Raw genomic sequence first — 17,784 nt, forward strand, 5'->3', positions numbered from 1 at the left:
TCCTCTGGTTAACTCCTACCTATTCTACAGCGCTGAACTCAAGCACGCCTTCCAGGAAGCCTTTCCTGATTTTCTCATTTAAGTAGATCTCCTTCAGACCCTGAGAGCACCAAGGGAGGTAACACTCGTGTCCCCAGAACTGCTAAATACCTGACACAGAACCAGTCCACTGTCATTTGTTGCATGTTTACTAATGTCCAGAAACGTCTGGAAGGAAGACAGCAAACTGAGCACAGTGGCCTCTGGGGCTGGGAAAAGGAGAGGCCACTCATTACGCTGCACTTCGGGCAGCACTGAGTAGCATTCTTGGCTTTCCACAAAAACCTTTACTGGATCGGCTTTTGAGTTAGGACCAAAATAGCGATGAAGCTGACCTTTCTTCGAGTTCTGAGACTCAAATCAAATCGAGCAGGGACGGAGAGAAGGGAAGCGGAGAATGGGCATTTCCCCAGCAACCTTGGCCTCTCCCGCCCCGAACTGTTCCCAACAGAGTCCCAAAACCCGACCCAAACGTCATCAAAATATTTATTAAAACCAAAGCAGGAGGGAACAGAGCTGTTAGGAAGCAAATCAAAGTGCAGATTGGAGGGTGGGGCAGAGCAGTGGGGAGGCAGGCGCTTCAGACACCGCAGGAGGGACCACAGGGTCTGGGCTGGGGGAGGCCTTCACCACCCCTCCTGCCCACCACATCAGTGAAGGTCCCCCACTCACCTCTCCCATCTCATATCCATCCTGGGGGGCAGCTGGGGCCCTGAACTGGCCCCCTGGAGAGGCCCCACCCCACCATCCGTCCACCCATGGCTGTCAGTCAGTCTGTCTCCCTCCCTCACTTTCCCAATAAATAAATCACCTAGGCCTCAGCTCCTTCGGTGTGGGGCAGAACAGCTCAGGGACCCCTGTCCTTGCTCAAGGGTAGAGGGAGTTGGGGTATCAACCCCACACCCCTCCTCCCCTTTGCTGATTCCCCAGGCTTGCCAAAGAGGCCTCGATAAATAAATAACGCTCCATTAAAGCTTCAATCAGAAAAAAACCTTTAAGACAGAAGTGCTCTCACCGTCCTACAAGCCCAGCCAGCCAAAGCCTCCCCACCTGGCCTGGTCAGAGCACCAGATTCTGGGAGCAGGCACTGCCCTGGGCCTTGTGGGACCCCCAGAGCAAAAGGGCCGAAAGTGCAGTTAGAGCCCCCCCACGCGCACACATGGACTCATGCACACACATGTGGACACACTGGGGCGTGTCTGCAGTGCACACACAGGTGTATGTTCACCTTCATTCCCCGGTACATGCACACACACATGCTCACACACATTCACCCCGGGTACACACGTGTGGGTGTAGGCTGCATGCACATACACACCACAAACACAGACTCCTTCCCTTCCTGGCTTGCTCAGCCTCCTAGCGGTAGCCAGACCCCAGAGCTAGAAGCTTCTGGAGATAGGAGAGAGGGGTATAAATTAAATGTTTCCAATCAGGCTGGGAGGACGGCCAGGGACAGGGGGCTCCAGGGCTGCAGAGACAAGGTGAGCATCTCTGGAAACCCTGGTCCCTCCAAGCCCTGTCAGAAATCCAGGGGGGTGAGGTCCCCAAAGTCACAGTCGAAGAGGTCTCTGATGCCCTCGCCCTCCTCGAGGCCGAAGTGGTAGTCGAGGGCCTCGTGGGGTGGGGAAAGGCTGATGAACTCCTCAGGGAGGAGGCCGGAGAAGTCCTCCCGCACATGCTCCAGGAGCGAGTCGGCCGCCACCAGCGGGGACAGGCGGTCCTCGTCCACGGGAGCCCGCAGGCTGCCCATCCGGGACAACAGCGGTTCTGGAGAGACGGGGAGCATCACAGGCCGGGGATGCCCCAGCAGGAAGGAAGGCAGGGGCTGTCGTGCCTGCCCACCCCCAGAAGAGGGGCCCTGCCCCACCCCACCCACCTACCCATCACCCACCTTGCTCCAGGCTGAGTAGAGACTGGCTGGGATCTGTGGTGAGGGATGAGGGGGGAGATGATGGTGGTGGTGACACTATGGTGGCAGAGTCAGTGGCCCTGTTCTCCTCCTCAGAAGTGGCCTCCTGGGACGGGGTCTTCCCAGGGCTGATCCCACCCACGGTCTCCTCAGGGCACAGGAAAACATCGATGGGGCCTTGTTTGCTCTTAAGGGAGATCTGAAAGGTCTGGGTGGAAGCAGCAGGCAGGGTAAACTGAGGCCCAGGTGACTACCAGCACAGCCCAGCCCAGCCCAGTTGGGCCTGGAGTTCCCAGATCTCACCTCCGAAGAGTCCACGGCTTGGAGCTGGGTCTCGGGAGGGGCTTTGATCACCATAACCATCTGCTCTGCAGGGTCTGCAATGCTACGAAGGTCCTGACACGTCACATAGGCCAGGGTTGGCAGAGTCAAGGACCACATGACCTTTGACTTCTAGGGGGTCACTCACTCCAACAGCTTACAAGGCAGGGCTCACACCTGCCTAGTCACTCCTATCCTCCCAACCTCCTACCTGCTCAAAACCTACCTCATTCCTGAGTTTCAAGTTCCACATCTATATAATGGAATCACTCTACCCATTGAATCCCAAGGTAATGATAATAGCTACCGGGAACGATTCCATGTAAAATGTTCAACACAACTCCAGGCCTGGTGCTGGGAATTCATTTTTTTAGAGGCAGGGTCTCGCTATGTCACCGAGGCTGGAGTGATGTAGCTCAACCAGAGCTCACTGCAGCCTCAAACTCCTGGGCTCAAGTGATCCTCCCACCTCAGCCTTCTGAAGCACTAGGATTACAGGCATGAGCCACTGCACCTAGCCACTTTTCTTTTTTAATCCGTACAATTTCAGAATTGGATATTATTATTTCACTTTTATAAATAACACTGAGGCCCAGAGAGGTTAAGCAATTTATCCAGCGTCACAACAGTGAGAAAATGCTGAGCCAGGACTTGCAACCAAAACAACCAGAGCCCTCTCCTGAATCCAAGCCTCTCTAGTCCCACTTGGGTGGAGCCCCTGCCTGCTAAGCCTGCCTTCCACACCCTACGGCCAATCCAAGGATATCGCTGGCTGTCAGTATCCTCGGAGAGCAGGCGCAGCTGCGTAGTACAGATATTCATCAGGTGGTCCAGCTGCTGCTCGCTCTCCTGCAGCTGCCGGAGGTCCTCGGTCAACCCCTCAAGCCGCCCGCTGACGCCCACTGTGGTGTGGCTACCCCTGTGGGGAGGCACCAGGGAGGGTAGGGTTAGCAGCACTTGGCCCCTCTGGCCAGGAGCCCTGGCCCTCAGGACAGAGTCTGCTGCCACCTCTGTTCTGTGAGGCCCAGGCAAGCCCTTGCTTCTCTCTGGGTCTGGTTCCTCAGCTGGGCTCCAAATCAGAGTGTCATGGGCTTGAAGTCTGGCCCAAATATAAACACCTTCATGTCCCTCAACCAGGGTGGGATAAATGATGGAACTGACATGCCACGAAATATTACACACACACACAAGCATTTCCAAGACATGCTGTCAAATGAAAAAAAAGAAAAGGCTGGGCTTGGTGGCTTATAACTATAATCCCAGCACTTTGGGAGGCTGAGGCCAGAGGACTGCTTGAGCCTCAGGAGTTTGAGACCAGCCTGAGCAACACAGTGAGACCCTGCCTCTACACCAAATTAAAGAAATTAGCCAGACATGGTGGCATGTACTTGTAGTCCTAGCTACAGGTACAGGGCTTGAGCCCAGGAGGTTGAGGCTGCAGTAAACTGTATTTGTGCCTCCATACTCCAGCCTGGGCAACAGAGCAACACCCTGTCTCAAACCGCACCCCCACCCCACCAAAAAAAACACAAAAGATGCAGAATGGAACAATCTACCAAAAAATGAAAAGGCAGGTATTTGTATCAAAGAAAGGGTAGTAGCAGGATGACTGGGGCGAAGGCGGGAGGGGGAAAATAAAACAAGTAAAAGAATAAAACATCTGCCGGGCGCGGTGGCTCAAGCCTGTAATCCCAGCACTTTGGGAGGCCGAGACGGGCGGATCACAAGGTCAGGAGATCGAGACCATCCTGGCTAACACGGTGAAACCCCGTCTCTACTAAAAAATACAAAAAACTAGCCGGGCGAGGTGGCGGGCGCCTGTGGTCCCAGCTACTCCGGAGGCTGAGGCAGGAGAATGGCGTAAACCCGGGAAGGCGGAGCTTGCAGTGAGCTGAGATCCGGCCACTGCACTCCAGCCTGGGCGACAGAGCCAGACTCAGTCTCAAAAAAAAAAAAATAAATAAAATAAAACATCTATGCCAGACAGACCTCATGAGGGCATGAGAACCAGGATAGTGGTGACCTGGCGGTATGAAGGCTTGGCAATGACTGGAAAGGGGCACAAGAGAACCTTCTAGGGTGTTGAAAATGCTCCTATCTTGATCTGAATGGTGGCAACCCAGATGAGTAAATATGTAAAGCTGCGCCAGGCGTGGTGGCTCACGCCTGTAATCCCAGCACTTTGGGAGGTTGAGGCAGGCAGATCATCTGAGATCAGGAGTTTGAGACCAGACTGGCCAACGTGGTGAAACCCATCTCTACTACAAAATACAAAAATTAGTTGGGCGTGGTGGCAGGCGCCTGGATCCCCAGCTACTAGGGAGGCTGAGGCAGGAAAATCACCTGAACCTGGGAGGTGGAGGTTCAGGTGATCTTAGTGAGCTGAGATAGCACCACTGCACTGCAGCCTGGGTGACAGAGTGAAACTTCATCTAAAAAGAAAAAAGTAGAGGCCGGGCGCGGTGGCTCAAGCCTGTAATCCCAGCACTTTGGGAGGCCGAGATCGGCAGATCACAAGGTCAGGAGATCGAGACCATCCTGGCTAACACGGTGAAACCCCGTCTCTACTAAAAAAATACAAAAAATTAGCCGGGCGTGGTGGCGGGCACCTGTAGTCCCAGCTACTCCGGAGGCTGAGCCAGGAGGATGGTGTGAACCTGGGAGGCGGAGCTTGCAGTGAGCCAAGATCGCGCCACTGCACTCCAGCCTGGGCAACAGAACGAGACTCCTTCTCAAAGAAAAAAAAAAAGAAAAAAGAAAAAAGTAAAGCTACAAGTGAGGTGGATATGTAACATTTGTGTGCTTTTTACCATCTATCATCTCAGGGAAGCTACCTCTCCTCTCTGAGCCCATTTCCCTAGCTGTAAGATGGGGATGCAGGCAGCCACAGTGGGTATTACTACCAGCTCCTCCAGGCTGGCATGGGCAGGTGTGCCTGCCCTCCTGTGTGGCCGGTACCTACAGCCACTGGATGTGGTTCTTGGACTTCTTGGCAATGAGCTGGATGCCCTCGAGGACGTTGGTGATGTCATAGATGCGCCGTTTCTGCACTTTCAGCACCTCAGCAGCCCAGTTCAGGTCGACGACACCGTCGGCCGAGTGGCTCAGCAGCTCCAGGAAGCGCTTGGTGGTCAAATTCAGTGAGGTCTCATAGCGTGACTTCTCCCCCGGGGATTTCACACCTGCGGGGGTGTGGTCAGGCAAGACAGGGCCCTTCAGCATCCACCCCCACCTCCAGCCAGGCCTGCTACTCTGGCAGGGCAGGGCCGCAGGATGATAGGGGCTGGGGGACAGCCAGCTCCTTCCCCTTGGCGAGGCCAACCACAGCATTCTTCTTCTGGCCGGGGAACTCCTCACCCCTCAGGGCCTGGAGAAACCAAGCCAGGTGGCCACTCCCACTGCCCATCAAGGTCCTCAGAGGCCTGGCTCAAGCCCGACAAGCCAGATGTTAGCTTGCAAACTTGTTTGTCTGTTCACACCCCTAACCTGGGCCTGGTCACAGGGGGCCTGCCCAGCCCAAGCTTCATAGTTACCTTTTCCTGGATGGCGGCCTCTGCCCCGAGCTGGCCCACTGCTCTCCGCCAGGTACTGATGGTCAGTTTCCAGGTCCAGCCTCCGCTTCACCTGTGGCGAAAACAATGGGAGGATGCCCAGTAACCAGAAGTGAGGCCAGAAGAGACCTGGCTGAAGGCTGGGTGCCTCTGGACTACCCCCGCCTCAGTTTCTCTAGCAGGATGCCTGAGTGTGTGACTGAGGGAGATCAGAGAAGACACAGCCTGAAAGTCACAGTCCTACTACACAGGACACTCAATTTTCACTTCTCTGGGGTCTAGTGGTGGATTTAAAACACATCTGCAAACTTTTTGATCCTTCTCCTTCAAAAGATGAAGCCTAATTCTCCTCCCCTTTATGAGCTAGATCTGGTAACTTGCTTCTGATGAATGGAATGTGGTGGAAGGGATGGCGTGTCACTTTTGAGACTGGGTCAGAGGCACTGGAGCTTCCTCCTTGCTCTGTATTAGGTCACTTTGCCATGTCATATGGACATTCAAGTAGCCCCAATGATAGGCAAGAAACCGTAGCTTCTTCCCAACAGCAACACTTAGTCACAACTTCTGTTAGCAGCCAGACCCCAAACACTGGCTGAACCTCCAGAAACCCCAAGCGAGAGCTGGATAAGTCTTCCCTGAATTCCTGACCCACAAAAACTATATAAGAAATGTTTAGGCCGGGCGTGGTGGCTCACGCCTGTAATCCCAGCACTTTGGGAGGCCGAGGTGGGCAGATCGCGAGGTCAGGAGATAGAGACCATCCTGGCTAACACAGTGAAACCCTGTCTCTACTAAAAACACAAAAAAATTAGCCGGGCGTGGTGACGGGCGCCTGTAGTCCCAGCTACTGGGGAGGCTGAGGCAGGAGAATGGCGTGAACCTGGGAGGCGGAGCTTGCAGTGAGCTGAGATTGTGCCACTGCACTCCAGCCTGAGCGACAGAGCGAGACTCCATCTCAAAAAAAAAAAAAAAAAAAAAAAGAAATGTTTGTTGTTTTAAGCCACTATTTTTTTTTCTTTTTTAGACAGGTCTCACTCTGTTGCCTATGTTGGAGTACAGTGGTGTGATCACAACTCTCTGCAGCCTGGACTTCCTGGGCTCAAGCAATCCTCCCATCTCAGCCTTGCAAACAGCTGGGACCACAGGAGGACGCCACCACGACCAGCTCATTTTTGTATTTTTTGTAGAGATGGGGTCTCCCTGTGTTGCCCAGACTGGTCTGAAACTCCTGGGCTCAAGCCATTCTCCCACCTCAGTCTTCACTGTAGTTGTGCTGGGATGAGTCAGCCACCATGCCCAGCTAAGCCACTGATTACCATAGGTCCCTTGGCCAAATCACCTTCTCTCTGGTTTTTGACTAATCTATACGCATGACTAATCTATAGCAGCTGGTGCTCATCAAGTTCCTTGCATCCATTAGTTCATTCCATTCAATGGACTAGCAGCATAAAAATGGCCCCATTTTCCAGATAAGGCAACTGAAGCCCAGGGAGGCCCAGGAAGTGGTAGAGCCAGGATTTGTACCCAAGACGGTCTAAGGAAGAACCCAAGCTCTAAGCACTCTGGCTTAGTTCAGACACTCCAGGAATGGGACGGTCCTGGAGGTATCACAGGCTGCTCAAAAGCACCCAGACCAAAACCAGATTGATCTTCCCCTCCACCATCCACAGGGTTTCCTGAGCTACAGTTGTATTCAGCCCCACCTGTCACCCTCCTCACATGCAGCTGCCAAGAACTCCTCATCACCACGGCGATCACCACCTCCCCCGTGGGCTGCTGAGCAGTCTCCACACTGGTCTCCCTGCCTCTGCTGCAGCCAGTCCTCCTACAAACCTTACCATGCTTCCGCCCCTGCTTAAGGCCTTCCTCCAGCTCCCCATTGCCTTCATACTCTCATCTGCCACTGCTTCTCTAGAGGAACCCAAGTCACGTTTTCCCAGAAATCTAGACTGTCCTTGCATCCCTCCCACCCGCCCCACTTCGCGCCTGATCCCTCTACCTCTGTGGGCAGAAACCTTACCCATCAGCTAGGAGACGTCACCTCTTCTCCCTCTGAACTGCCTCAAACCCGACCTTTTGCCACATTCTGTCTCTCCCTACACATTTCTGCAGATGTATCTGTCTCACCGTCAGAGGCATCTGAATCACCTCAGAATCCATAGCGTCTGCCATGGAGCCTGGCATCAACAAATGTTTGCTGAATGAACTCCCTCCATGCTGACGAACCACTACCTCTTGTGCACATTCACCGACTTTTGAAGGGGAAAGAAGAGCTACTGTGCTCTGAGCACTGTGTACTCAACTGCTTCCCCTGCAACCCTTCCGCCACCTTTTGGCAGGTACTATGATGGCCTCCACCTCAGAGAGGCCAGAGTGCGAGGTGGACCCAGGACTTACACCCTAGCAGGCTGGTACAGAGCCCACACTCATACCCACCATGTGCCCCACTTCCCCAGAGCCCAGCCAGAATGCACCCACCTCCATACTTGCCCCTGGGGCCCAAACCCTAGCATGCTCCTGCCATCTGCACCCCTTGCCTTCTCCCTGGGATCCCCGCCCTTGGCCACCCCTGAAGGCAGGTCAGTGCCACGCCCTAAAACAAAGGCTTAAGTGGATGCCATTTCTGCCACTTCTCCCTAAACACTGGCACAGGGGCCCTGAAACACAGGGGTGAAGACATTCCCTGGTGAAAAAATCTGGATGACTCGAACACCCAACCATGAAGGGGGTCATGAAAGCTGTGTTTGTTTAGCCCCTTGAACACCACACAGCTGTCAAGGACCGAGGCAGGTTGACAAGAATCCCCTCACACATACAGACAAGCAAAACACTATCACAGGGCAATATATTTATATGATGCCTTTTGGATTAAAAAGTTCATGAAACTTTTCTCTGGTACGGTTTCTATTATTATAGAATACATTTATTTCGGGGCAGCCTCTGGGAGGACCGTGGGAGACCAGTGCCATATTTGAATGGTGGGAATGATACAGGGAAAACTACAATTTTTAAAACTTTAAAAAACAAAAACTGTCACAACCACCACAAACAAAAACAGCCTTAGGGGGAAAAAAAAAAAGAAAAAAAATGAATAGAGCTGGGATCCTGCCATCAACTTTCTAGTTTTTTTTTTTTTTTGAGACGGAGTCTCGCTCTGTCACCCAGGCTGGAGTGCAGTGGCTGGATCTCAGCTCACTGCAAGCTCCGCCTCCCGGGTTTACGCCATTCTCCTGCCTCAGCCTCCTGAGTAGCTGGGACTATAGGCGCCCGCCACCTCGCCCGGCTAGTTTTTTGTATTTTTTTAGTAGAGACGGGGTTTCACCATGTTAGCCAGGATGGTCTTGATCTCCTGACCTCGTGATCCACCCGTCTCCGCCTCCCACAGTGCTGGGATTACAGGCTTGAGCCACCGCGCCCGGCCCAACTTTCTAGGTTCTTAAGAGTTAAGCAGGCCGGGCGCGGTGGCTCAAGTCTGTAATCCCAGCACTTTGGGAGGCCGAGGTGGGCGGATCACGAGGTCAGGAGATCAAGACCATCCTGGCTAACACAGTGAAACCCCGTCTCTACTGAAAAGTACAAAAATCTAGCTGGGCGAGGTGGCGGGTGCCTGTAGTCCCAGCTACTCGGGAGGCTGAGGCAGGAGAATGGCGTGAACCCGGGAGGCGGAGCTTGCAGTGAGCTGAGATCCGGCCACTGCACTCCAGCCTGGGCGAGAGAGCGAGACTCCGTCTCAAAAAAAAAAAAAAAAAAAAAGAGTTAAGCTTTCGGCCAGGCGCAATGGCTCACGCCTGTCATCCCAGCACTTTGGGAGGGTGAGGTGGGCGGATCACTTGAGGTCAGGAGTTCAAGACCAGCCTGACCAATATGGTGAAACCCCATCTCTACCAAAAATACAAAAATTAGCCGGACATGGTGGTGCATGCCTGTAGTCCCAGCTACTCCGGAGGCTGAAGCAGGAGAATCGCTTGAACTCAGGAGGCGGAGGTTGCAGTGAGCCGAGATCGCGACACTGCCCTAGGCAACAGTGCGAGTCTCCGTCTCAAAAAAACAAAAAACAAAAAGAGTTAAGTTTTCAGCTGGGCATGGTGACTCACACCTATAATCCCAGCACTTTGAGAGGCTGAGACAGTCAGATTGCTTGAACTCAGGAATTCAAGACCAGCCTGGGCAACATGGCAAGACCCTATCTCTACTAAAAATACAAAAATTAGCTGGGCGTGGTGGTACACGCCTGTAATCCCAGCTACTTGGGAGGCTGAGGCACAGAATAGCTTGAACCTGGGAGGCGGAGGTTGCAGTGAGCCACAATCACGCCACTTCACTCCAGCCTAGGTAACAGAATGAGACCCTGTCTCCGGAAAAAAAAAAAAAAAAAAGTTAAGTTTTCCATAGTAAACACGTATTATAGTTATAATACTTGAGTTTGTGGAAGTGGACAGGCAGGGCCAAGAGGAATGGCCAAATCGCACAGAGCGTTATATACAGGTGTTCAACGAATGCCTGCTGGTATAGAAGCTAAGCCTGTAGCTTATTTCAAGGACTGCCCCAGACAAATGCCAGTGCAGAGAGGCCAAAAGCCGAACCTGTGGACTTTCTGGACTTCAGCTCCAGAATGGTGCTAGCCTCCTGGCCCTTACGTATTCTGGGAGCCGGGGCTCCTTGTCTCTGTGCCTAGTGCCTCCTGGGCATTCACTAATTCAACAACCGTTGAATGAATGCAGTGCCCAAGCCAATGAGCCTGCCCCTGACAGGTGGCGCGGAGGGCATTTTTCTTTGCCCCTGTCCCTCCCTTTGATCCTAGAACCCATAATCCTGTTCAGTTACTTGAGGACAAGACCCTCGGGTTCTGTTAGGTTTCTGCAGACCTGAGCCTGCTATATGCTTGTCACACAACTGAATGGAAGATGCTTGCCCAGGTCCCAAGCGGTACCCACAGGGACAGGTCCCTGGAGTACAGGAGACAGGCCACCTGGTCCACCCCTGGTACAAACCCCTCCCACCCACTCATTAAGAGGAAGGGCCCCTAAAAGCCCTTCCTGCCCTTTCTCCAACCTTTATCAGCATCTCTAGGAAGCAAGGCGTCCCAGAGGTCAACCTCACAGAAAATGCAGACTGGTCTCCCCACTCAAGAGCAGAATGACATGGGAAGATTCTAACATCTCTAGGCCTCAGCTTCCCAATCTGTAAAAAGGGACTGCTGCTGATAGGGTTAAATGAGTTAATTAGGTAAAGTGCTTGGCACAGAGCCTGGCACACAAGACATCCTCAAAACAATGGTGGCTGCTATTGTTATTATTATTAGCATTGTGGTGATTCCGGAAGGCAGCATTGGGCATGGGGCCAAGGGGGTTGGGGGAGCCTCCTCAGGATGCCTCAGGGACCAGCTGCCACCCACACCCCCATCAGCAGTTAGGCAGCTTCTACCTCCTTGTCCTGAGTCCTGCCTCACCCCTCCCACTTGCTTCAAGCTCCCTGCTGAGACCCCATCCTGCCTGGCCAGGCCCCGCCTGCACACCAGAGCCCCACCTTCACCCATAGGCTGCGCCAGTCAAACTGGTCTCCACACCCTGCCCTGCGCCCCACAGGTCCCAGCTCTACACCTCCAATCCCTTCTCCCACTGTAATTCAGCCGCCTCTTCTGGGCCCCCCAGTCTGAACTGGTCTTGAGCTCAGCGATCAGGGAGGACTTTATTAAAGGATCTCCCTGGGACATTTTCTCTCCTGGCACTGGGGGCCTCTCCAGCTCCCAGAGGCCCAGCCCACCTAGTCCTTCTACAGAGACTCAGGGGTCGGCCTGCCTGATTAATGAGGTTCCATGGCAACCAGGGCCTGGGAGGGTGGAGGGTGGCAGATGGAAGGACAGGCAGAGGGAGGGGACCTGCAGCTGGTCCAGCTGCCCCGCCCCTGCAGAGAAGGCCTCCCAGCCAGGAGGGCTGTCCCCAGAGGCCTGGCCAGCCAGGCCTGCACCTGGCAGTCAGCATCGAGGCAGAAGGAGGGTCTCCTCAATGGCTCACCAACGGTTAGGCCCCAGGACCTTCCTCCGCCCCGCCTTCACTTCCCCTAGCAGCTGTGCTCACTACCGAGATGCAAATTCTGAGCTGAAGCCAGCAGGCCTCAGTTCAAATCCCAGCCCCACCACCTGCAGCCGTATGACCAGGGGCAAGTCACTTCCCCTCTCTGGGCCTCAGTTCTTCCTCCGTCAGATGGGCACAGTGACAACACAGCTCACAGCGGGGTTGTGAGTTTTAGCTGACTTGAAGTCGGCCGAAGGCCTGGCATGCAGTAAACGCCAGTTGAATACACGTGGGTTATTATTATCACTGAGTCTGACGCTGGGGAGCCTCCAGTGAGGAAGCTGAGGCCCAGAGCACAGAGGAGCAAACAGGGACCGGCCCGAGGTCACCCCGCACCCCAGGGCGGGGCCCGCAGGCCCAACCCCGGCTCTGCACCGCCCAGCCTGGGCGCCTCAGTCAACCCCTCCCCCGCCCCCTGCCGCCTCCAGGCCAAACACGGCGCCCTCCCGGGTCTGCGCGGGGGGCACAGGAGGCGCTGTCGGCGCGTCGTCCCTGGGGTCCGTACCGGCGGGCGGCCGAGCGCGGGGCGCGGCGCACTGGGTGTGGGCCGGGGCGCCTGCGGTGTGGCGAAGAGCAGCAGGTCAGGGTCGCAGGGGCCGGCGGCTGGCGCCGCGGGGCCGGTGGGAGCCGGCGGGGCGCTGGCGTCCTGCGCGGCAGAGATGATGACGATCTGCGAGGAGTCGAGCAGCCGCAGCGCGCCGGCCCCGAGCAGGGCCTCCAGCGCCGGCGCGCATGGGCCGCCCGCAGGGGCCCCGGCCAAGGCCATGACGCTCACGGCCCGCGCGGCCCAGGTGACAGGCGGCGGCGGCGGCGCGGGCCCATGGCGGCAGGCCCCGGCGAGGGCTCGATCCCGCTCCGCCCCCGGCCGCCGCTGCCTGCAAAGTCCCGGCCACTTTTACGCGCCAAATCCTTTTTGCCGCGAAAGAGCCACGAGCCGCCGAGCGCCGCCACAATTGGCTGCCCGGGCCGTGACGAGAACGACGGCGGCGGCTCCTATTGGCTTTAGCGCGCCGGACCCGGCGGCGAGGGGCGGGATGGGGCGGCGGCGCGGGGCGGTACGGCCAATGACGGGGCGGGGCGCGCGCAGGCTTTGTCCGGATGGTGCCAGGCGCGGTCTGACTCCCCGCCCCCAGCCCGGGCGTCCCCTGTTGGAGGCGTGGGGACACGGGAACACGGGCCCCGCCCTGCCCCGCCCCGCCCTGCCCCGCCCCGATGCTCCCGCATCCCACTGCCCTTTCTATAGTGCAGGTTCAGAACAGAGCCTCTGTTCTGCACGTGACCCTCAACCTGTAGCCTTCCACAGCCTCAGCTTAGATTTCCAGAGACTGCCCCCTTTTTTTTTCGGGATCATCAGTTCCACAGCCCAGCCATCAGCCACCTCTTCCATCCTCAACTTGCCTCACCCATGACATTATCCTAATCCTGCACCCGGCCCTATCCCGCTCACCCAGAGCCCAAGCTGAAGAGCGGTGGCTAGAAATGGCGGGGGGACGTCAAGCTTTCCTGCAAGTCCCATTTTAGCCAAAATCTCCAACAGCCAACGTAAAGCGTCGGCCTGAACTCATTCATTCCCTCACTCATTCAACAAACGTTTGAAGAGCCTGCTCTGTGCCTCATCCTTAAATCTGCCCCATCCTTAACTCGTGGCCCTGAGGAGCTCACAGTCTAGTAGACGGGAACAGAAAGGTAACAAACGTTTACAATAACATGAAGCGTCGTCTGGGCGCGGTGGTTCACGCCTGGAATCCCTGTAATCAGAGGGCGGGGTGGATCGCTTGAGTCCAGGAGTTTGAGACCAGCCTGAGCAACATGGTGAAAACCCGTCTCTACAAAAAATACAAAAATTAGCCAGGCATGGTGGCGCGTGCCTGTAGTCCCAGCTACTTGGGAGGCTGAGCTGGGAGGATTGCTTGAGCCCGAGAAGTCGAGTCTGCAGTGAGCTATGATCATGCTACTGCACTCCAGCTTGGGTGACAGAGCGAGATCCTGTCGCAAAAACAAAACACATCACTTCTGGGGAGCCCTCCCAAGGATTTACTCGCTTCCTCTATTGCCCACTGCTGCCTCTGTTCCAATGCTGACCACACACTCCTTTTCTCCATCTGCCTCCCCTACCAATCTAGGAGCTCAGTAGCGACTCCTCCCATCACTGGTCTGACCGAGAGCAGGCGCTGAGAAAGGTTATGAAAGAAACAGACGCTAAGCCAGAGGCTGCTTAGACTGTGACAAGGAGACTATGGTTCTGCAAGGGTGGTCCTTAGGCCACTGGCTTCAGAACCACGTGGTCACTTGCTAATTTTGGGCCCACCCTGGCCTTGCCAATTTGAAATCTCTAGGTGCCCAGGAATCTGCATTTTAACAATGTCGTGTCGCCATTCCAGGTGATGTTTTTCTCTTTCTTTCTTTTATTTCTTTCTTTCTTTCTTTTTTTTCCCCGACACTTAGGGAATTAGAAAAGCCAGTATCTTAATTTTTTTTCCTACTTATTTTATATAGAGGAGGTCTCACTATGCTGCGCAGGCTAGTCTCAAACCCCTGGGCTCAAGAGATCCTCCCGCCCCCACTCCATAAAGAAGCTGAGGGCTAGGTCCCATTCTAAACAACCAACCTGGGCACTGGCAGAGGGCAGGAGAAACCGGCACATTCCCATTACAGATGGAAAGAATGTCCTTTCCCTGCACCTTCCCACAGGGGCCCAGTAAAACTAACATTCATTTGTGTAAAGCCCTCTCGAACCCAACTCATTCAACAAACACTTATTGAGCACCTGTTATAGACCGAGCATTGTGCTGGTGTAACTGTGGTGGCTGGCAAGGAGAGATGGCTATTATTATTGCTCCATTTTATGATGAGGAAATTTGAGGCCCAAAGGGCCTGAGTTTACCAAGTAGATGAAAAGGTTATTTTTCCGGCTTGGTGAGGCTGAGTTTGGGGGTCTTCCAAAGTCCTGCCCTCCCCAGAATATTCAAGTACAAATCTAGGTAGAAGTAGGCGCCCTCCTTCCCACAATCCCTCAGGTCCTGCTAAAGCAGAAAGGAGTGAAGACCAGCATTCCCAGCATGAAACCAAGGAAGAGATAAGGGCCTTCTGTACCTATTAATACGTACTTGAAAGCAGAAGAGCCTGATAGATGAGGCCCCTTGGCCCTAAGCCTGGCAGCTCCCGATAAGGCTGTTCTCAATGTCAACAGTTTTCAAAAAATCCACAGTCACTAGGCAGCCACTTCCATTGATGATCTCCTTTCAACCCCATAAGCTTGTTTATCCACATGGTGCAAGAAGGAGGAGGCTCAGAGAGGGGCACTCATAGCTCAAGGTCACACAGCAGAACTGAGATGAGAACTTCACTTGTCCCACTGCAAAACCCAGGACCTGCCCTCGCTACCCTCTGTAAATACCCCAAAAGCCAGCCTCAGGGCTGTCAAGATTATAACGTGTAGTTTCCAAAGGGTATTATGGTGGATCATGGCTTGGTTCCTAGGTGCTTTTTCCCATCACCACCTTCACCAACCAAACTAGAGGAGTTCAAGGGGATGCAATATCTTGGGCCCACAATCCTGTGCCTGGAGACCTCTTTCCCTTGGTTCTTTGCAAGAGGCAGAGTGGTGTAGAGGTGATAGCATGGGCTTCTAAATCAGGTGGGTGTAATCAGAAATCTTGGTCAACATGACTTTGGACAAGTCAATTCACTCCATTCAATCCACAGATATTTACTGAGCACCTATTATGTGTCAGACATTGTGCTAGGTGCTGGGGACACAGTTATAAGTAAAACAGACCCCTGGAATTCACAGTCCAGTGGGAAAGTTAGGAATTATTTCTCTGTCCCTGCACAATATGCTTGTTAAGAAGTTTGACAAGTGACACAAACAATTCAAACCTATTTATTCCACAGACAGCACCTCCCCTAAGCATACATTTTAGCTTACAAAAAAAAAAAAGTCACCAAACACGAATATCCAATCATGATAAGGAATGCATAATTGGGAGAAATGATTCTCTGATGACTTAATTTTATGAAGGGCACAGAGATGTCCATTGTTGAGTTCTGGCAGAGGGAGGTGGGGGGTTTCGCATCTGCAACGATCCCTCGGTGCTACCCTGACTGACAGTTTACTGTCCCTGGAGATATCCTGTCACTGTGCCAGTTCTGGCTATGTCTGAACAGACCTCTTGCCCATCCAAAAGGTGGTCTAACAGAGAAACAAGCCTTTGGAGTCGGGTGGCCCCCAACCCTGTGGCTTCCCGCCCGCCCGTGTGATCTTGAGGAAGTGATTCACCCTCTTGAAGAGCTTCGCTTGCCTCATCTGCAGAACAACAGATAACAGCTTCTTTACAGGATGAGTGTCAAAGTGTAAGAAAACAAAACAAGCAGAGTTTGCAAACTGGCCCCCAGATATAACATTTGCCCATAGAAGATTTTTCTTAAAGTATGAATTCATTTTAAGATTTGAGGAAATTAGAAAATACCATATAAAAATTAAAATGTCTGGCTTTTCTTTCTTTCTCTTTTCTTTTCTTTCTTTTTTTTTTTTTTTTTTGAGACGGAGTTTCGCTATTGTTGCCCAGGCTGGAGTGCAGTGGCGTGATCTCAGCTCACCACAACTTCCGCCTCCCGGGTTCAAGTGATTCTCCTGCCTCAGCCTCCCAAGTAGCTGGGATTACAGGCGCCCTCCACCACGCCTGGCTAATTTTGTATTTTTAGTAAAGATGGGGTTTCTCCATGTTGGTCAGTCTGGTCTCAAACTCCTGACCTCAGGTGATCTGCCCGCCTCGGGCTCCTAAAGTGCTGGGATTATAGGTGTAAGCCACTATGCCTGGCCTTTTTTTTTTTTTTTTTTCCTTTTTTTCTTTTTTTTGAAATGGAGCCTCCTTCTGCCACCCAGGCTGAAGTGCTGTGGCGTGATCTCAGCTCACTGCAACCTCCATCTCCCAGGTTCAGGCAATTCTCCTGCCTCAGCCTGCCAAGTAGCTGGGATTACAGGCGTGCGCCACCACACCGGGCTAATTTTTGTATTTTTAGTAGAGATGGGGTGTCACCATGTTGGCCAGGCTGGTCTGGAACTCCTGACATCAGGTGATCCACTCGCCTTGGCCTCCCAAAGCACTGGGATTACAGGCATGAGCCACTGCACTCGGCCTCTGGCTTTCTTTTCAAACAGCAGTATCTGGCTATACTGGCCAGGCCATCACAGTGCTAAACAGTTGCTGTCCCCCAGCTAGCCAGGGCCTTACCCTCCAGGCCACCAGAGTCCTTCCCTGGCATGCCTCACTCAGTTCTTGCCCTGCCATTCCAGGGATGAGCGGCCACCCTTCATGTACAGTGCCTGGCACAGAGTGAGCACCCAAAAACTATGAGCTACTGTTAATCTTACTACTGCCAAGGAACTGACTGGTACCAGCACAGCTTCTCTGCCTTGTAAGTAACTAAAGATAACATATGGACAGGCTGGGTGTGGTGGCTCATGCCTGTAATTCCAGCACTTTGGGATGTTGAGACAGGTGGATCACCTGAGGTCAGGAGTTCTACTAAAAATACAAAAATTAGCCGGGCATGGTGGCAGGCACCTGTAATCCCAGCTACACAGGAGGCTGAGGCAGGAGAATTGCTTGAACCTGGGAGGCAGAGGTTGCAGTGAGCCAAGACTACACCATTGCATTCCAGCCTGGGCGACAAGAGTGAAACTCCATCTAAAAACAAACAAACAACAACAACAACAAAACATGGACATAGAAGAGAGGGAAAAGTGGGTATTCGTGGCTGGGCGTGGTGGTTCACGCCTGTAATTCCAGCACTTTGGGAAGCCGAGGTGGGTGGATCAGGTGGGTCAGGAGTTCGAGAGTAGCCTGACCAACCTAGTGAAACCCCATCTCTATTAAAAATACAA

General features: G+C 53.7%; 1 protein-coding gene across 1 annotated transcript; it reads right to left on the reverse strand.

The window, feature by feature from the left end:
* Positions 1 to 509: 509 nt before the first annotated feature.
* E2F1 (E2F transcription factor 1) lies at positions 510 to 12,784 on the reverse strand. Its single transcript, XM_005568746.4, has 7 exons — positions 12,403 to 12,784; positions 5,806 to 5,896; positions 5,235 to 5,454; positions 3,039 to 3,191; positions 2,255 to 2,369; positions 1,934 to 2,159; positions 510 to 1,809 (listed from the first exon to the last, which is right to left on the reverse strand). Exons 1-7 carry the CDS (start codon positions 12,661 to 12,663, stop codon positions 1,562 to 1,564), a joined length of 1,314 nt encoding a protein of 437 aa, XP_005568803.3. The 5' UTR covers positions 12,664 to 12,784; the 3' UTR covers positions 510 to 1,561.
* Positions 12,785 to 17,784: the final 5,000 nt, after the last annotated feature.

The sequence above is a fragment of the Macaca fascicularis genome, chromosome 10 (assembly GCF_037993035.2).
Source record: "Macaca fascicularis isolate 582-1 chromosome 10, T2T-MFA8v1.1".
NCBI classification, from domain to species: domain Eukaryota; kingdom Metazoa; phylum Chordata; class Mammalia; order Primates; family Cercopithecidae; genus Macaca; species Macaca fascicularis.